Source organism: Corylus avellana, chromosome ca8 (assembly GCF_901000735.1).
Source record: "Corylus avellana chromosome ca8, CavTom2PMs-1.0".
NCBI lineage: Eukaryota > Viridiplantae > Streptophyta > Magnoliopsida > Fagales > Betulaceae > Corylus > Corylus avellana.
Genome location: NC_081548.1, coordinates 7,353,129 through 7,374,170, shown reverse-complemented (window position 1 = coordinate 7,374,170; position 21,042 = coordinate 7,353,129). Strand labels below are relative to the sequence as shown.

The window sequence follows — 21,042 nt, the reverse complement described above, 5'->3', positions numbered from 1 at the left end:
AATAATAATAACACAGCTATCGTCGAGCTCCGTAACTTGAGCTTGTAACCAAGTAGTGGGACATTAAAAGTGGGTGGAGGTATTGGGTGGACTCGGGTGAGGGTGCTCTGGTGTCCAAATGGTTTGTTGACATTCGTGAAGTCATTGGTGGCACGCACACCCCAACGCTTGGGTCAAAGGCCCCCATCCACTCTGGGTTGGGTAGCTTCTCTTTTTTTTGACATGTCCACACAAGATGGGGAAGGAGGACTCAAACTAAAGATCTCCACTTCATTAGATGTGATCCCAGCTAATTGAGCTACCTCTTAAGACCCATGGGTAGGGTAGCTATCCTTCAGGCTTATTCAAATAAAGACCACCGATTGGTGTGGCCTGCTAATGAATTGATACCCATCCCAACGTGCTGCCTGGGTTTCCCCCCGGTACTAACAACCACTTTTTGAGATGAATCGGATTTATTTGTTTATAGTTTAGAGAGTTTTTTATTTGTTAATGCAAAAATGGGAAAAATGTTTCCTACTAGCAGATATCTCGGCAACCAAACACCTTTTTGTTTTTTTGCTTTCTTCAACTTTCTTCCCTATGTGACCGAGACAACACCATTCAGGCGGTATTGCCGTTGAAATGGATAAAATAAAAAATAAAATAAAAAAAACACCGAGATAAATGCTTTTTTTGTCCATGTAATTTGGGTTTTTGACAAATAGGTTCTTGAGTTTTAAAAAATTATTAACACTCTTTGGGATAAGAAAAAACAACAAATTAGTTTAAGTTGTTAAAAAAGTAGACGGAATCCATTAATGTTACACATCAACACAAATCATGAGCAACCAAAATGAGTAGTTTGATCACCCTCAAATATGCTCAGAGAAGATGGTCAAACCACTCCCAAGGCCATAGGATAGCTCAACCACCCCTACCATTTAGCATATTAATGGATTTTGCCGACTTTTCTAATGGTTGAATTAATTTGTTCATTTTTGCTTAGCTTAGTAAATGATTAATCACTTTTTAAAACCCATGGATTTATTTGTCAAAAACTTCGAAAAAAAACCTTTACCAAAAATGTATCTTAAAAAAATGAGAGAAGGTGATGTGACACGATTGTCCAAAATCCTAAAAACAGACATGTGCTGATCCATTTAAAAAAAGAAAGAAAAAAAAATCGAAGCAATTAATCTCATTTCTGTATATTTCACTTTAAATAAAAATGAGTAATTTCATGGTCAGAATTAAATATTATTGTATCACCATGTAATAAATATGTTAGCACGCTATTAAAAAAAAAAAAAGTAATGACATCATTTACACCGCCACTATATTATGAAAACCAGTGTTTTATCCGCTCACTTTCTTTCATGTTGCATCCCGCTAGCCTTGCCAACTGGTGTTTTTGACTTTGGAGGAAAAACGCTTAATGGCACACCATAACATGGAAAACCAGCGGCTACCCTATCATTTTCAATTTTCATTTGTGTTTGGGACTTCAAAAGAAGATTCACTCAAAATATCAGATTTTCCTTCATGAGGGGGCATCTTAGCTTGTGAACTAAACGAAAACATTGATTGAACAAAAGCATTCTTTGCATGTTGTTGCAAGTACACCACACTAGGGTTAATATCTTACAAAATAGAGGACAGAAGGCATTTTAACACGTCACCTATAAATCATACTCTGCACAAATCGCATTTCCTAGTGTTCTTACACCCAATTATTCCCAATTTTTGGAACCCTGGCTAATTGGGACCTAATCTCAGAAGCTGGAAAAATACAAAAAATAAAATAAAATAAAATCTTAGAAGCTGTAAAAAACAAAAAAAAAGGGAAAAAAGAGATCCTGCCTAGTTGTCAATTTCATAACTTACATATGCTGCCTTAGCCGTGGCACTATCCTCAATTTCCTAGGCTAGTTTACAGTTAAATATACAGTACAAGAGGAGAATCTGGAATCATTTACCCCTAACCCTACTCCTGCCCCTCCTATTGTATCCGCTCATTTTCTTTCCCCGTCGGTTCTCAACAATCCTGCTAGTCTGGTCTTCCACAGTGTGTTTTGAATTTGGCTGAGAGAGGTCCTCTGATAACTCTTCATATTGCATATTAGAACTGTCCGGACGGCCCTCCGCTACGCTATCGACATTTGGGACCTCCATAGAAGATTCTGTCAAAAGCTCACAGGTTTCTTCCATAAGGACATCTGCTGCAGCTATCGTATCATGGCTGGAACTATTGGGATTGTGTTCCGCATCACCCGGCACAGGATTTTGTTCTGTATCCCGTCCTGCAAGCAAGCTGAACAAGAGAAAGCCCGTTTTAGTAAAAATGGTTTAAAATAATGTAGCATTAGAAAAGAATGGGCCAACCACGCTTTCACCTGTATCCTGAAGAAGGGAAACCATTAGCAGCAATAGCACCTCCTGTTCCAGCAATTTCTTTTGATGTTAAGCATTCAATGTCATGTAATGCTGAATCTGAAATTGCATTCAGCAGTAGGAGAATTAACAGCAAGGAACACAAATTGACTAATTTTACAAAAGCACAACCCCATGTCAGGTGAATAAACAAATAAAGATATTAAGTACACCAGGAAATCAAAATCTACATGGGAGTCATTCAGAAACACTCTGATCTAACCAAGGAATCTAGGAAGGAGAAACTACACTAGACCGAGCAAACATAATCTAACTGACCTTTCCCACCCCGTTCAAAATGTGAAAAATAAGACACCAGCTAAAACAAACACTCAATATATTGTCAAGTCAGATTCAATAATCAGAGTCCAAGATTTATAAACAATATTCAGTATCTAGTGTTATAGCCTCAGTTCAAACTACATGTGACTAGTTAAACAAACATGTAGAACTAATTATTTATCCAGAAAAGAGAAAGATTAGATTCAAACCTTCTATTCTACCCACAACATCAGGACCCTTTCGACGTTGCACAAAAGCCATTGCTTTATGTTCAGCTAGCACTAAAAAGGCTACTCCTAGTATAAGAGGTATAATTATTCCAAGTGCTTCAGCTGGAATAGCTATGTACGGCTTAGATTTTATTCATTAATGATCTGACCTGGTCGACCCAAGCATGATATTTCACTAATGATCTGGCCCGGTCGACCCAATCATGATATTTCACTAATGATCTGGCCTGGTCAACCCAATCATGATATTAACGATGGGACCTTTTCTCAAAAAAACTCCAGATCCTTAGAAGAGTTGAAGATAGTGCAACATTGAATCCTCTTATGTTACTTTGAATGGAATCTTAGCCTGCCTTGCTTTCTTTACTCCATAAGGGCATAAACGAAGTCAGGGATTTGCTTCTATTAATCCAGAATAGGATTGTAAGTGAATAGAGCAGCTCGTGAACAAGCTTGGCTTAGAATCGGTTCATTTATTAAATGAATAGAGCTTGAATAGATTTTCAGGCTCATTTACTAAATGAGCTGAACATGCCAAAGCTCAGCTTGAGTCAGATTAGGCTCACGAACAAAGCTTATATATATATTATCAGTATAGTTATGTTAATATTATAATTTATATCTCTAATAGACTAGCAGTATAGTAAATATTTTTTTTAGAATATTAATGTGTCATATATTCAATTAGTTTAGTTGGATCCCAAGTATCCTCTTTCCCATAGGTAACCCATATTATATACCCATTTCACTTGTTGAACAATGCTAGTATCTTCCTTCATCAACCTCTTTGAAATCAAAGGTTGCAGAAATGAACACCTCGGAATAATTCTCTTCTCCAAGCTAAGCAGTAAAAGATTAGGATTCTTGGAAATTAGTGAAGGCTTCATCTTCAGTTTGCTCACAAAGAAACCCATCAATTTCTTGATCTTCTTCTCTGAAGCAATCATACACATGGTTTGCCCTTTAAATGCTTGATAGATCTCATCCTTTAACAAACCAAAACTTCTATAGGCTTCCACCTTTTGTTCCCACTGTTTTACTCATTACTGCCAAAGAACAGAAGGCTACACCAAAAGCGGCTTATTTGGATCAAAACCCAATTTCATAGGTTCACTAACAATCTCACGAAACCAACAGCGACTTCGGTAGCAACAATTTGGGTTGAGAGAAAACATTATGTAGCAATTACAGGTCAGCGCCCATCAGTGGGCAGGACCTCAATTGTTTACAGACAATCCATATCAGAAGCTCCCCACTCACAAAAAATGAGAACCCAAATATGAAATGGGTATTCTTGTCTTTGTTGAGAATTCTTGTTCTGTCTGTTGCATAGGAGTGTTGTGTATGCCTGTTTCTGTACTGTTTTCTCAACGAGTGTCTGTGAGTTCGTGTTGGTGTTAGTAGTGGTGGTGTTGAGAGAGGTTAATTGCATCTCTAGTTGGTAAGGGACAGACTTAGGTGGTCGCTGGTCAGTGTATGGCACTGTTAATCGATCCATGGATTCCCTTTCCTTCTACAAAAGGAATTTAGGAAGCATTTAAAGAAAAACGCAGACTCCCATCTATTATCTCACTCTCTCTGCACTGCGGCCATGCCTCCCCTGCACCGCAATGCTCCCCAATTTAAGTCTCCAAACACAATTGCTTGACAGTGAAGAGCAATTGGACTTGAGAGTTGAGGGTGCTCATTAGGAGTCCCACACAAGAGAAAAAGATTAAAAATCCCCACAAGTGAACACTTACAAAACAGCAAGGTGCTTTCTTTTTCTTTTTGAGTCCCGCATCAATAAGAGACCACAAGAGAATGTCTATAAAGAGGGAGGCTAATAGGGGATTTGAAAAGGAGTTGCTGAAGCGTTCAAATCACGCTGAGCTCACTCCCATTAATATTAACATTGCTTATGAATAAAATATATTTGTTCTTTTTTTTATTTTTTTTTTTCTAAAACCATCAAATTTTATGGTTTAGAATCAGAATTTATTAAAACAATTAGTCAAGCTTGGCTCGGGCTCAAGCTTAACTCGTTTGAATTTTTCTTTCGAGTTCGAGCTCAAGCTCATATAAACATTCAACAAGCCAAGTTCAAACAGGCCAACCTCGGCTCGGCTCAGCTTAATTACAGTCATTAGTCCAGAAAATAGACATACTATATCAACAAACTAAAGCATGCAACCCCAGGACGAATCTACAGTATGAAGCAAATAAGCCACATAGTTCAGAAAATCAAGAATGAGAAAAACAAGTACAATAATCTGCAAAGTTAGAGAAAAAGAGAAGGGCGTTAGTAGAGATCCGGGCTCATTCTCTCGCAATCCTCTAAGCTTTGAGCATTCCTTTCTCTCTGAATGCACCACATTGAGAATTAAGGAATTACATCCCAAACAATATGAATATCATTCCAACCAACCCTTCTTTTTCAACATGGCATAACCCACCATACTCCAAACATTTGAAATACCATATTTCACAAATCTCTCACGACATCACAATGAAGAAGAAGATCCGGGGTTTTCCCGCTCTTTTTACACACACCACCAATCCATCACTAGGATGTGATGCTTGCGGAGATTGACTAAAGTGAGAACTTTTCCTAGGGATGCTATCCAAGTGAAAAAAGCAAACCCCAATTAGACCTCCAAATGCTCTTCCAAAGGAGGAGTCAATAGTGGGAAGAACTTTGTAAAAAGATTTAACCTCAAAAGTTCTTTTTGAGGGCATCCCAACATAGCTTATCATCTCCTCCCCAACCCACCCTAGCCGAATACAAGACATTGAAGAAAGAGGAGATTGAGTCCACCTCCCAATCATGCACCAACTTGATGAAACTAATGTCCCAATGAACCACATTATTACTAACAACCCTAAGGTCAACCACTGGAGCATCCCTATTCCTAGCAAAACAAAATAATGAAAGGATTCCTTCAAAGGACGATATTTACACCACAAATCATACTAGAACCAAGTACGAGAGCATCACCCGCCTCAACACTAGCATAACTAGAGAAGGTGTCCCACCCCCTCCTAATTTGTTTCCAAAGACTCACCCCATAGGGTCCAGTGACAGTTTTTGTGCACCATCCACCCACCAAACTCCCCATATATATATCCACTAACTGCGCCAAAACGCCTCTCTCCACAGATAACCTCCCTAGCCACTTTCCCAATAGAACCTGATTAAATGTGGTCAAACTCCTAATCCCCAGACCTCCAACCTAAATAGGAGTACAAACCTTCCAACTAACAAGATGGAGTTTTGACTCATTATCCAAACCACTGCACAAAAACTCCCTCAGTAATTTTTCTAACCAATTAGCAACACCAATTGGGATAGAGAAGAGGGAAAGGAAATATATGGGAAGGTTGGAGAGTGTGGTCTTAATAACGTTACTTGACCACTTGTCTCTCGACCGCTCTTAGCCAAGTAAACTCTTTTTCTTCTAGCTAATATTCTCTCCATGTTCTCAATGAGAGTATCCCAAATAAATTTAGCCTTTGACGAAGCACCTAACAGGAGACCCAAATCTTTCATCGGCAAAGACGAGACTCTGTAACCCAAAATACGAGCCAGCCCACTCACATTCAGCACATTACCCACAAGAACCAATTCAGATTTAGCCAGATTAATCTTCCACCCTGAAGCAGCTTCAAAACAAAGGAGAACACATCTCAGGTATCAAACATGGTATGGAGCAACCCGACAGACAATGAAGGTAGACCCCTAGAACTATTGAAGAAACCACTAGGCGTACCTTAATCAGAATGGAGAACCGAACTGTGGACATGCGGTGCGCGATCCACTTATGCCATTTCCCCCCAAAGCCACATCTCCTTAACACGTAAAGCGAAAGGTCCCAGCAAACGTGATCATAAGCCTTCTCTAAATCAAATTTACACAAAACTCCCGTCTTGCCTAATTTGATATGGCTATTTTCAAGAGAATTTCAGGAAAAATAATTTTGATTTCTATAAAACAATTTTTGGAAAAGGAAAATTTACCAACAAGCCAAACATAGTAAATTTTGTAAGCTAAACAGCTACAAGACTTTACTTTTTCTTGTCAAAGCTTATATGCAAGCCCCCAAACCAACAGCTAGACCATGAAGGAAAATAAAAAGGGGAGCAAAAAGAAGATGATATTCGTGACCCATGCAACTTTTGATTGGGAGACGAAACTCATTATGCAGAAACCGATATTCGTGACTCATATAAAATCAGTGTAACTGCATCAATCATTTATATTCGTGACCCATATAAAATCAGCGTAGCTGCATCAATCATTTATAATAAATAGGTACCTCAATAAGTAAATGAGAGACGAAACTCATCATGCAGAAACTGATATTCATACAAATAAATGGAAGTCATTTAATGAAATCGGCAGAACTTATTAAGACATTGGGGCTTAAGTAGAAATTATTCAACATTTGCTTCAGGAAAGAAGTGCATGTATAATAAATACAATGATACATAAATAACAAAGCAAAAGAACATATAACTCCCTGTACCCTATTCATTTCAGAAAATTTCAGAAAAATTAAAATTAAAAAGACAGTAAACAGCTCATAGGTCTAGCACAAAAAGAAGAGCTATAAAGCTAGAACTGTATGATATTAAGCACAAGTTCTGCACATCGTCAACACATAATGTAAAGACAATTTTATTTGTTTTTATTCTACCTTTCCTATAGGATGTAAACATACAATTTAAAGAGATTTCTATTTTAATTTTATTCTATCTTTCCTGGTTAAATGTTAGCATATATGTGGCGTTAGGTTCGGGGAGTTTAGTATTCCCCCTCATGTGAACTAGGATTCTCGGAAATGTGACTAAACCAGCATTTAAAAAAGATCATCTGATAGGATTCCCTGGAATATAAGATTCTCATGTTTGGTTTACTCCTAGACATCCTGTAGGATTTATTTATGTTTCCCTATTGTTATGTTTCTTTCTTTAAGTGCATAAAGTTTTTTGATACAAAAGTACTAAAAATTACATCGAAGAAAAACTCTATATAAACCGTGATTTTTGTCTTATTTTCCAATATATAAACTGTTTATACTGTTTGATTTATTTTCGTTATTTTTCATCAATGACTAATAAAACTTGTCCATTTCTTTATTTTTCATCAATAATTAAATATAACATGATCATTTCGTTTTTGTAGGATAAAATAGTTCCTCACTTTTATATACATTTTTTTATTTCTTTTCTTTATTTTTCATCTATATCCAAATAAAACCTGTTCATTTCCTTTTTTTTGTGAAATAAAATAGTTCCTTACTTTTTTATACATGATCACAATCAAACCCATAAAAGTAGCATTAAAAAATAATCATAACAAAATTCTCGCAAAGAACTTTTCTTGTATAACCACGACAATATCCAATAAAAAAAGAAAACCAAATAGTAGCATCAAAAAGTTAAAACGTTTTGTAAGATTGGGGATTGAGAATGCGAGAGAATGTTTAGCACGCGCACAAGGTGTTTACAGCAACTTATTAATAATAAATATGGGGATTTTCGTCCTTCAGAAGAAAAAAAAAATTCTCAACATCGAGGGAATGTGAATTCCCATCTATTTAGAAGCAAAAGGCAATTAGGTTGGGAATCCTGATTCTATGCAACCAAACAGGGTACTCTTAGGATTCCTGGGAATCTTAAAAAATTACACCCATCCAAACACCAGAGTAATGTAAAGACAATCTCTAGTCTTTTTTTTTTTTTTTTTTTCTTTCCTGCAAGGCAATTGATTGGTCTAGAAGTCTCACCTTGTATGGTTCCTCCCACCATAGAGTTACGTTGCTCATTTGTCACAATAGCATCTTTTTTTCCATCAACATTGACAGGACCAGCATCACTATGATACACAGCAACATAAAGTTACAAAACCAGAAATGACAATTACCTTACCAAGAAAAAGAAAGGGGGTGGGGGGGTGGGGGTATTAAAGAGAGTATCTATATTAAAAAGCTTCCAAACCACATAGGTATAGCATTTGTCCTAGGCCCTTGTATGCTAAGCTACAGTAGCAACAAGCAAGATTCTTGCTAGAAAATGCAACTCTAATTAATATGACGCCATTCCATTTTTCATTTGAATTAGTAAGATCCTTCATAAGGAGGCCATATTTATTTTGAGACAATATAAAGGAAGTATTGATGCACTTTTAGAAGCTGATATATATATATCCACTTCATGTAATATAGATTTTGTCTAAGGGGGGTGGCTAAAAGTTCTTCATATCTCTGCAGGTAGAATTCAAGGGGTCCTGCTTTGTCTAGACATACAAGGTGAGTAATTTAAGATTTAAGACAAGATATAGGAGTTTGGCTCATGGGGCTACTGCTGGATTTAAGGGTCTCCACTTTCCCCCATCTTCGCTTTACAAATCAACTTATTTTGTTGTGTGAAAGCCTCTCACATTCAGATTGACGATCTCCCTTCCCTACAAATGACTTTAGCTAATACTCACGAAGCCAAAATTTTTGGTATGTTGAGTGAAAAAGAACATACTACTACAATTATAAAGCATCATGCATTAACTATGAAGTCAAACTCATGGCATATACATTACAATTTTAAAGCTTAAAATGTAAGACCGTATATGAAAAAAAATTACAATTAAAAAATAATGGATGGCAGCAGCTTCCTAAGAATAATAACCACAAACCAAAACACCCAACTAACCAGTGTGATACGGTATTCATATCTTCTGATGATTGAATTCCTTCTCCCTGGCTCACCATCCCTTCTGTGCCATCCCGTGAGCCTACATTAGATGGTTTTTAATTAGTTAGGGAAAAAAAAGCTCACATTAAGGATGAAAGAGAATCAACACACTTTGTACTCATGCATATGAACTATCTGACGGATCATATCAAGGCAACAAGTACAACAAAACAAGACAAAAAGCTTGTAAAATCATCCAAAACAGAATGAAAGTGTTAGCATGCTTGTGAACCTGATTGCATTGTTGGTGCACTTCCAATTAGTTTAGGCTTTTGGGTTGGAAATTCTAACATGTAACAGCCTGGTTGTTCATGAGGTTGGTTCAAGTATTCGTGACCCCCATTCTTTAATTTCAGTTTTCATCTCAGTGTTTGTTTGTGTATCTGCAGGCATATTGAAGGCCTGCATGCGGTTCAATGAATAGGTGGGCCTGACGTGAGGGGGCATGTTTTGGTGTTGGCGACCTTGACATACATTGCTCGCCGACTTCCTATTAACTTAAACTTTTGGTTTGAAAGCTTTAACAAAAAGCAAATATGTTCCTCACAGTTGTCAATAAAAGCCAAATAGATAGCAAATGATCACAAATTGCAATACGTTTGTACAAAGAAAAATTTCATACTGAAAGCAACCACTCACCAAGATGGAACCACTCAGAATTGATTAGTCCATGAAAAGGTCCTCTAACATCCTCTATATCATTTTTAGTAAAATACAAAACGTATGCAATTTCAGGTTTTACATGCTTTAATTGGTGGATAACATCCTGTATTACAGCCTGAGGAGAAGCCTCACTGAAAACTTAGTCAAAGATAGCCACTATCGATAGCTATTTTAAGGTTCCAAACATGTCAATCTCCCACAAGGATATATCCATTTGGAATAAGACATCAAGTGGTTCTACTTCATTTATCTACAATCGCCTATTTACTGGAACAGAACTGGGAACCACACCCTACTACAACTACAACCAAAAATTTGGGCGTTGAGAGGAGGAGGGGTTGGGTTTACAATTACTGCCTCCAATCTATAATTTAAAATGGTAAGAAAATCCAGGAATCAATGAATAATCAGTACTGCCTCAGACAATCATGCAATGATATAACAATCTTACATGCATGGACTTAAGGGTATTCACAGAAAACTTAAGATCCTTAGAGGTCCAATTGTTTCTTTCAATCTTCAATTTAATAGGTACTAGCTCTAAAGGAGTTTGGAATGGAGATAAAGCCAACTTTGAATTCTCCAGAACCTTCCAGCTTTATCCAGCTAAGGCATCAATCTTTTTTTTTTTCTTTATTTCTTTTAGACTAAATAAATAGTAGTGAGCAGGATGGGGCTTTTGTTTGGGAGTGTCTTTCGGGGGTGACGATAAAAGATTTAGGGATCTTTTGTCGGATATTGAAAAGGATTGGCTTATTGAAGATGGGGCTTCTGTTTCACATACTAAGGGGAAGAGGGAGCTCAAAAATTTGGAATGCTCCATTAAATTTGACGCTAGAGGCAGTGGCCCTAGTCCGAGCCTAGATAGGACTATGTTGCGAGTCTAGGGTTTCTTTGGGGGGCTAGAGGCTTTGGCTCTAGTCAGGTTATAGGGTTTCTATGGGTTTGAGGTTTCTCTTTTGGGGTACTTATCAAAAAGGATTCTCTCTTCAGGGTCTCTTGTGGGCTAGCTTTGCTTTTCCCGTATATACTTTTTGTATACTTAGGGTGGCCTTACGTTTTTTTTATAAATTCTTGTTACTTATAAATAAACAAATAGTAGTGAGCAGCGTTCTCTCTCTCTACCCTAGCCGTGGAGCGCGTAGGTGCATCACGCTAGGGCTTTGCTACATTTTACCATATCGGAGCTCGGCCAGCTTCAGGGTACGAGATTTTGTCAAGTTGGAGCGTTTACAAGCAGTTATAGTTTAGATCTTGAAAGTGGTTTTGCTTATGGGGGTCAAGTTGCTTCTCTTCTCTGGCGATGGTGCGATTATCTTCTAAGGAGGCCACGTGAGGTGGGATATGGAGTAATGGAGAGCAATTTCTTCGTGAAGGACAAATCTTTCTCCTTTTTAGAGGAAAAAGGTAAGCCAAAGCTCCAACTAGAGGAAAGGAGAAAAGGCTATGATGGGATTGTCTCCTTGGGCCAACGGTGTGTCGCTTGGTTGATCGTGACGGTAGAAGAGGTGCTGCAGAGTTCTGAAGGCGAGGAGTTCATCAAAACCATTCGGGAGGCTTCAAATGTCATCACTATCCAAAGGCATGGTAATAGGGCCAGTCACTTTTTGGAGCTAGTGGCTTAAGTTGTGGGGTGCCAGAGAGGGTTTATTTGCTGCCGAAAATTCGTGAATGGTGGGGATAGAGTATATTCTTTGGGGAACTGAGCAAAGTAATGGCATTCTTTGAAGCCATGAGAGAGCTTCCACTTTCTATTGACTCTCCTTCAGATGGGATGAAGAATGAGAAGAATCCAGGTCCAAGGCCGAGGGTGCTTCTTGAGCCATCGGGGGAGGAGGAACCTCCGAAGACATGGGATTATCCTGTGGGTAAGAACTGAGCTGTTTCAAATTCGTGTGGTGGTGCAGTCAATGGAGTTGGGCCTACTCATGCCGCAGATGTTTCATCACGTGATGCTACAATTGAGGGTAGAGTTGTGCAAAGCAAAAAGGAGGATCTGTTTTCTCTCCTTTGGGCGTGGAAGGGCAGTTTCAAGAAGGTGCTAGGAGATTTGGACCAGGTGATGGCCTCAATTTTGGTTGGGCAGGTGAAGGTTGGGTTGGGTCGTAAGCCCGTAGGGCGCAAGAAGGGTCCTTGGGCCTTTAGGCGAGCGCAAAAGTCCAAACTCCAGTTTTATTCCAAAGGGCCTCTTAAGCCCAATTCCAATATTAAGTCCAGGTTCGACCCAGTTCCAAGACGTCAGAGACTTCGATGAAGGATATGCCGGATGTTCCTCCAACGGTTAGTCTAGTCCCATGGAGGTTGAAGACTTTGATGAAGGATGTGATGAAGGCTCCTCCGATGGTTGGTTTAGTCCCGAAGATTTCGGCAAGGGTCTCTACTGGATCTACTCCGATGAGTTCTAGTGTCGCCGATGTTTCTTGGACAACAAGCTCGTCGTCAGCGCTCACTTAGATAATTCCGATCAGATTTTGACATTTTATACAACAAAGGCTCAACCCAGGGATGGAGGGAACCATAAACCGGTGAAGAGTCTTCTTCGGCGTGGCTTTCTCAACCCTCTGTCCCTACCAGTTTCTATGAGTCCCAAGCAAGGAAGCTTCAGGTATGCCCTCCACCCCATCCACTCCAACGGTTTGGGTCTCTGGTGTAGTCTTGAATAATGGGTTGGCTCAAGGAGGGCTTCCTAGGACGGAGGATTCGCCAAGTGTTGTGGTTGAAGGGCCTCGGGCTTGGTCCAATCCCAAAAGTAGCCGATTGGATTCAGTCCATCTTCAGAGTTGGTGGATAGTGAAGAGGACGACATAGATTTCTGCGGTGGGGAAGACGGAGATTTTCCTTACCATTTGGGTGATTTCCCTCTGCCACTCATTTGGACTGGGCTTTGATGGGGGATCCATGTGGGGGAATTCCCCAAGTGTTGTGGTTGAAGGGCTTCAGGCTTGGTCCAATCCCAAAAGTGGCCGGTTGGATTCAATTCATCTTCAAAGTTGGTGGATAGTGAAGAGGACGACAAAGATTTCTGGGGTGGGGAAGACGGAGATTTTCCTTACCATTTGGGTGATTTCCCATCTGCCACTCATTTGGACTGGGCTTTGATGGGGATTCCATGTGGGGGGATCGATGTCACCTTAAAGGCTACCCCTCGAAAGGTGAAGGGTAGATTTGTGGGTTTTCTTGTTGTATCGGTTTCTTCTACTCCTTTTGGAGCCTCTTGTGTATACTGCTTGTGTACTTAGGAATGCCTTATGCTTTTTAATAAACAATACATTACTCATAAAATTTATAATCAATCTTTCTTATCTCCACTGAAACCTCTAATAGCTCCCAGCCATATGAGTCTATAGAGAGTTTATTGATACACATCCAATAGAACAAGCACATTCTTCCAATTCAACTTACTACATTAGAACTTTTCTCCAATCTGCTTCCTCCACCTATAAGCTGCTCATACCTATAGGCTTTCCAAAAACCAGCAGATAACTTCTTTTTTTTTTTTTTTTTGGGATGATTAATGTGAATATTATTGAAAAAGTGCAGAGAGGCGCAACCCTAATGCAAAGATATATACAAGAGAAACCCCTACGGAATATACAAAGAGCACATATTCAAGAACTCTTCTATAGTCGGGACAACAATACGGTGGTGAGCCAACGCCTACAAGTGTAGCATAGAGATCATATTCTTCCTCATCCCATCCACCGAACACTCCTTATCCTCAAACGTTCGGGCATTCCTCTCCCACCAAATACACCAAGTGATGCACAAAGGAACCATCCTCCAAATGACTTTAGAGATATCCCTACCCCCCCACCCGATTCCAGCAAGCAAGCAAGTCGAGGAAACTTTACGCCATGACCCACTCAATACCGAACAAAGTAATGACATAGTTCCATAACCAAGTAGCCACTTCACAATGAATCAACAAATAATCTAAGGATTCCCCATTCTTCTTACACATACAACACCATTCCACTACCACAACACTTTTTTTATTTCCCCTAAAATCATAAAGTAATTTTTGCATGTAGGATCCTAACTGTATAAAGATTCTAAAATCCTAAGGGCTATCTCAGCTCAACTGATTTCAAATCTCCATACTGCCAGATAGAGTACTCATACTTCCAATTAACAAATTATGGTGTGCTGTGTAAAAATCAATTACTGATAAGAGGTAGTGTTTCACTTGTAGCCTATAAAAATTAACAAAAAGATAAAATGAATAAACACAGTTTAACAGCAATTTGTAACAAATAAATTAACAGAAGTACTAGCAAAGAGTCATTATGTTGCTTTGAGGCAAAACTTAAATGATCGTGATAGAAGATTACAAAGATCACCTTCTTTTTCCTCAATGATCCGAGTGGCTTCCAAATCCTTAACAACAAAATGGTAAACTATGTTAGATATTCTACAACTTGACCCTTATTAGCCTTGAACTATAGAAAACAATTCTAACATTTGGTATCCACTAGTTGCAACAAATTTGGAAAAATGAATATGAACAAATGAATTAAATTTCTTGTATGAGCCTAAGAAATGAACATGCATCCAAGTAATAAATAACAATTTAAACTACTAATCCACTGCTCAGGTACCTGATTTTGTTCAGAAGCAATTACAGCTGGATTAGGTGACAAAGCCTCCTTCTGCATCCCATCTTGTGTTGTCAAAACTGAAGGGGCAGAAAATGACATTCCCATGTCTTAGACTAATTTAATTTCTTTATGTTCTCCAAACTTAAGATAATTTTGACAATTAGGCAATCTATTCTGTGATTTATGACAGTAAATTACTGGAATAAGCCAAATAATTTCCTTCCAACCAGTAATTAAACGCATACCAGGGAAGCCATGGGATGTCGTTCGTTCTATGGCCAAGTTCAAAGATGCATCTACTGGTTGTGTAGAGGTCAGCATTTTATCTCCCATACTATCATCTAGTTTTTCAGTCACTAAAGAATTAGGGCTACTTTTATGTTCTAAAGAAAATGCAGACCGATCAATTTTGGAGGAAGGCAGCGTCCTTAGCATCTCCTCTGTTGCCTTTGATCGCACTCTTCGTATTTCCTCCTGGATATTCCATGAGCCAGTGCCTGGAGATTCCCTTTTCAGCTGCATTCAATTTTAAGCACATGAACCACAATAAATTGAATCAGCAGAACGCAGAAAAGATAATACATCTAAATATCATTTTCTTTCTTGTGTTTTTTTTCCTTCTTTTAATCTATTAGGACTACAAACACAAGGGGAAAACTAGCACAAGATTGTTCCTTCTTACCAAAAAGTATGATGCCATTGTTCCCATGAATATATGTGATTTAACTTACCATTAACTCTAAAGTGCAAGGATGATTACCAGATAAAGAAAGAAAACAGAATAATTTGCTTCCTTTCTTTCATAGATGCTTTACAAGTAGAAAAATTAAAGGAGCAATTCCAGCTTAAAGGATGAACTCCATTTTGCAGACAAATATATATATATACTCTAAAAGCCAACAGGGCATTCTCAACCTAAAGCTCACCCACAAATCTATGTATAAACACGCATATAGATGTATGTACATACTCATGTATGCTTGGCGTGAGTTTTGGTATTCATAAGTTCATTTAATGAATATGCTCTCGTCAGTGCATGTAAGCGTGTCCCGACATTCCTAGACTGTCAGTTGGCTTCTTAGGCATCGACCTTAGTTTTTTTCTTTTCTTTTTGGTGTTCTACAATGCGTTTATCTAGACAGTTCATAGTGGAAGCTAAATGGTTTGAATTCACAATGGAAGAGGGGTTTTAACATTTCGCGTTTTGAGAGTAAGGGCATTGAGCAATCGGTATCCATGGGTAGAGTCTTGCTACCATGGAGTAGTTGCTTAAAGCACAGGCCTCGAAGGAGTTACAAAGTCCTCCAAAGCGGGTTCTAAAGCTTTTATTGTCCAGAGGTGTGTGCAAACAAATTCGGACGTTATTTGGCAGTTAAGATATATGCTGGTGGTGGTCAGAGGAACTTCGTGGTTGTTTCTAAAGGTAGAATTTTTCAGACATCCTTCAGTGATGACAGAAAGCTCCTCCGCCTCACTTGAACGAGGTTCCATCAGCGCCAGCGTTGATCAGCCACATTTCTCACTTTCCTGACCCATAATTTAATAAATTCCCCCTTTAAATTACAATCCATCACCCTGGCAGAATTCATTCATAAACTGGGCATATATTTTTTGTAAAGTGTCCACATACTTTCATCATGGAACAAGACCTAGTTTTCACATTGAGAGCATGTTTCTATTATTATCAATTTAAATACCAAAGTCTTAATACTACCCATCATAACAAAAGGAATAGAAGAATCAGCATCAAACACTATAATATACAGAAAATAATTTTGCAAAGGCACCTTCAAAGAGGATGTAGATTTCCCACCAACAGAAAATGGAGTTTCTTCCTTGTAAAGCTGTATCCCTATTGGGGATGGATATTTACATTCAACATGGTTTTCAGAAGGAGAGGCCCATGGAGGACGTCCCTGCATGTACGTTCTGGCCATATCCACTGGTGAACCAACTTCAACTTCAGTAAACTGCATCATTAAGAATCAGTTTTGAGATGCAACCAATAGGGCATTATGCCTACATAAACAAGCTTTTTATGTTTCAATAATTGTACTCCAGTGCCTTTTCTTAGAAAAAAAATTTTAAAAACAAAAAAATTCTAAATCACCAAGATGGTAAATATCAAGAAAAATTGACATATCTAACAATTTTCTAATGTAAACTCCTGGAGGCATCAGCAGTCATAATTGATACATTTTTAGCCTTTAGATTCAATATTTTTCTATGTTTTTAAAGAGCAGGCATAGACATTTATAACCTTCAATTAAAGCATCATTACTTACATCAATGAGAGCTTTCTCTACAAGAAAAAATAGACAAATTATTGTGACATATATAGGCCCATGAATAATACAATTGCTAAACCCGCCCCCGGATTAGAAAAGAAAAAAAAAAAAACTACTACTCTTAACCCCCCTTAACTTTCAACTCCATTGTAATGTCCCCCAAACTAAAACAAGTTCAATTGACCCCTTAACTACTTGCCCCTTTTCACTTGGCCCTTTGACGTTCAAAATCGCAATGAACAAGACAAAGGCATGCCCTCGGTATAGAAAGTGAAACATTCTTTCTTTTCATTCGGCAAGCAGGAAGAGTGAAAGTCAAGTTTAGAGAAAAGCACTTCCACTGTAATGGGTTACAGGTACATGGAACTGGGATTGACTTAGAGAAAACGGATTGTGCCAGTACAGGGCTCGATAGGTAGCCTAAGTAGAATATCTCCTTTGTGTTTGGAGATGGCGAACACTAAAACCCATAATAAGGAGATAGGGTACAACACGAGAGAAATTGACTAGGGGGATGATGAGTACATCACCTATTTCCCTTCCTAAGGGCCATTGGCAAATCAAGATCCAGAAGATTGGAAGGCAAATGCATCATAGGACATCAAATGTCTATTATACCCACCAATGAGATGTATAAAAATACCAATATGCCCTTAGATTAAAAAATCTCTGGCCGTGACCCACGGCTGGTTGTGGGTCTCCAGCGTCTCCTCTTCCATGGAGACCAACAGTTGGGTCTACTTGCCATTTCTTCGTGGAGTTGTATTATTTCCATTTTGCGTCACGAGCAATGTTCCATCGGATTTCACAAAAATTTCTCAATAAATAGAGCTAAGTGAAAGGAGCAAGTAGTTTGGGAGGTCAATTAGAACCTTTTTTTTTAGTTTGGGAGAACATTGCAATTAAGGTGAAAGTTTTTTTTTATATAAATAATTCATTTAATTGAAAAGAGCAGAAGGGCGCAACCCTAGTACACAAGAGGTGAAAGTTTACGGAGATAAGTATTGTTTCCCCAAAAAAAAAAAAAAATGAACCACTGCCTAAGGTGGACAACAAACACCCACCTCACATAAATTAAGCCCACTTATTCTAGGCACTCTTGCAAAATGTCCTTGTGTGTCTCAGTAGTTGAAAATGAGCAAGGGTTTCTCTAGACAACTCAAGGACAAAAAAGCCACACTGGCAACCAAATGGAATGAGATATAAGCAAGAAAAAACTACAAGGAAATAAGTTACTTGGATAAGTAGGCTTACTCAACTTAAAACGTACTGAAATTGACAAGACGATGAAGTTATAATTAATACATTTACCAGAAAGCACCAAGCAAGTAAAAAGAAGGTAAAGAATTGATGACCACTATAGACAAGCTAAAACTCTGATAAAACTAGGGTGGACAGATATAGCTTTCAAAAATGCACTCATATTAAAAACAACAGAATAGTCAATACAAATCAAACTACTAAGAGAACACTGATGGAGGGTTAAAATGAATAAATTATGTGGAAATTCTGGAAAACAAAGAACAAATCAATCCAAGGATTCCCCAGAGAACCACAAGTACAGTAAAGTCCAGAAAGCTTAGTAGAAGTTGTATGAGGTATATAAAAGATATAGACTTGTAGAGAGGAACCCTTGAATCTGCAATATTAAAGAGTGACAATAGAAATCCCCAAGATGCAACTAGTCAATTCATATCATGTAAAAGTTAAAACTACAATCATATATTCCTGATCAAGGCACCAAGATCCAACACAATATAACAGCAATATATGTGTGTGCACAAACACACACGCACACACCCCACTTAAGAGACCATAGGAATGAGAGTTACTAACCGGTGACACCATAATAGAATTTAAAGTGCAGGTTCCATGATCCAACTCTGACTTTGAATTTGTCAACTTCTTCTCCTTTAACCATTTTTTTGCCTCCATAATGGCGGTACTGCAGAGATCAGGCATGTCCGTATCTGAAATATAATTAACACCCTAAGTCATACATGGGTATTCAGCAAGTTAATTTTTTAGCTTTGTACGAAATAACACTGCCAACTTTTCTGTTGAGTATCTCACTCAGTCTCCCATCCTCTGCAACTTCAGTAGAGGGCCAATCCACAACTCTTGATTTAATAATCATTATTAATCGATTGCATTCTTCCCTGGTCAAAGGTGAGAACCCCAAACTTGAAGTCAATTAAGTAAGAAAGATAAAAAAAATAAAAAAATGAATAATCCACAGAACATAATGTTACATGTCAATACCGACATAGCAGAACTACTCCTACCATTTCATGAACACATGGTTCAGGATAATGGCAGTTTAAGGTTGTCAACAAACTGGTGTTCCCTCTATATGTATATGCATAAGTAATTTAATCTAATTAGAAAAGTGCAAAGGAACCCTAACACACATGAAGTATACAAGAGAACCCCCTATTCAAGAGAAAAAGAAGAACAACAAAGTTTAAAAACTCAGAAAAAATAATAAGTAGGCAAATTGGAAATTGTGTTTTTTTTTTTACTTATCAAAGTCAGTCTACCTCCCTTAGATAAATAAAGCATTTTCCATCCAGCCAACAAACATTCCATTTTATCAAATATGTTTTCCAAATAGGTGTAGCCTTGTAAGACGCACCCAATCGCAAACCCACGTTCTTCATCGGCAAAAAAGGTCAACCCTTAGAAAAATATTCATTCATCAACCTTTCAGCCTCAATTACAGGTCGTCACTTTACAATAAAATCCATCTCCCAGATACCATCCAAAAGATCTTTTCTTTTTCTTCCCTACAGTCCCAGACACCTCCTCATGGCTCATTCCATTATCTAAGTCTGATTTCAAGGCTTCCAACTTTCAAGCCAGTACATTGCTAAGAAATACTTGAAAATTATATGACAATCATCATGTTTTCCCCTGCTCGACAAAATCTTTTGATTTTAACCACATTTTCAAATTTAAAATACCTACTACCACCAGCGGATACAGTACAATCCAAAATCAAAGGAAAATGATCTGACAGGATCCATTTTTTTTTTTTTTTTGATAGGCAATATCAATGTATTAAAAGTGCAAGGGGCGCAGTCCATATACATAGGAAGTATACAAAAGAGCCCACATAGACAAGCTTTTAGACTAAAAATGCAGCACATAAATCTAGGAATTCCGCAAGCGTTGAGACTTGAGAAGAATGCCACAATACTTTCCATGAGAAAAGTGTTTGGAGCACCCTTTTCTTCAACTCTATAAGTCCAAGTTCTCGATCCTCAAAACTCCGTACATTCCTTTCTCTCCATAAGCACCACATTACACACAAATGAGTCATTCTCCAGATTTGCAGAACTGTACAATTACCCCTTTGTCCTCTCCAACTTCCCAAGCTTAAAGATGACTTCCCAATGCTTTTTAGTATTGCTCGTGAGAAGGATGCTTCGGTGGCAGCCAACGTGGAGTTACTTGGCGGAGCTTATCAGTGGAATGTAATCTTTTGCAGAGAGGCTCACAATTGGGAGGTAGAAGTCGTTGCTTCCTTTTTCCAAAAGTTGCAGTCAGTCTCAATTCGAATGGGGAGCAAAGACAAATTGTGGTGGATTCCCTCCAAAAAAGGAATGTTTAAGGTCAAAGATTTTTCTGGAGCCCTATCCAAAGTGGAAGGTAACGGTTTTCCGTGGAAGTGTGTGTGGAGGACCAAAGCTCCCCCAAGGGAAGCTTTCTTTGTGTGGTCGGCAGCGCTTGGAAAAATTCTTACTCTAGATAATCTAAGGAAGAGGCAGGTGATTGTCATTAATAGATGCTGCATGTGCAAGAAAGATGGAGAGTTGGTAGATCACTTCCTCATTGCGA

The 21,042-nt window shown here is 38.3% G+C and overlaps 1 protein-coding gene across 2 annotated transcripts in view; it reads right to left on the bottom strand.

Annotated features, from left to right (window-relative positions):
* Positions 1–1,566: 1,566 nt before the first annotated feature.
* LOC132191138 (protein KAKU4) overlaps positions 1,567–21,042 on the bottom strand; it is a 30,566-nt gene continuing 11,090 nt past the window's right edge. The window contains exons 4-13 of one of the 2 annotated variants that reach the window (XM_059606153.1): positions 19,276–19,361; positions 19,039–19,172; positions 16,702–16,884; positions 15,160–15,430; positions 14,915–14,991; positions 14,657–14,693; positions 9,612–9,693; positions 8,693–8,781; positions 2,376–2,418; positions 1,567–2,293 (exon numbers count right to left, since the gene is read on the bottom strand). In XM_059606153.1, coding sequence (XP_059462136.1) covers positions 1,951–2,293; positions 2,376–2,418; positions 8,693–8,781; positions 9,612–9,693; positions 14,657–14,693; positions 14,915–14,991; positions 15,160–15,430; positions 16,702–16,884; positions 19,039–19,172; positions 19,276–19,361 — 1,345 coding nt within the window. In that variant the 3' untranslated portion in view covers positions 1,567–1,950. Of the gene's footprint in view, positions 2,294–2,375; positions 2,473–8,692; positions 8,782–9,611; positions 9,694–14,656; positions 14,694–14,914; positions 14,992–15,159; positions 15,431–16,701; positions 16,885–19,038; positions 19,173–19,275; positions 19,362–21,042 lie in introns of both variants that reach the window. The other variant, XM_059606152.1, reaches the window with a different exon arrangement.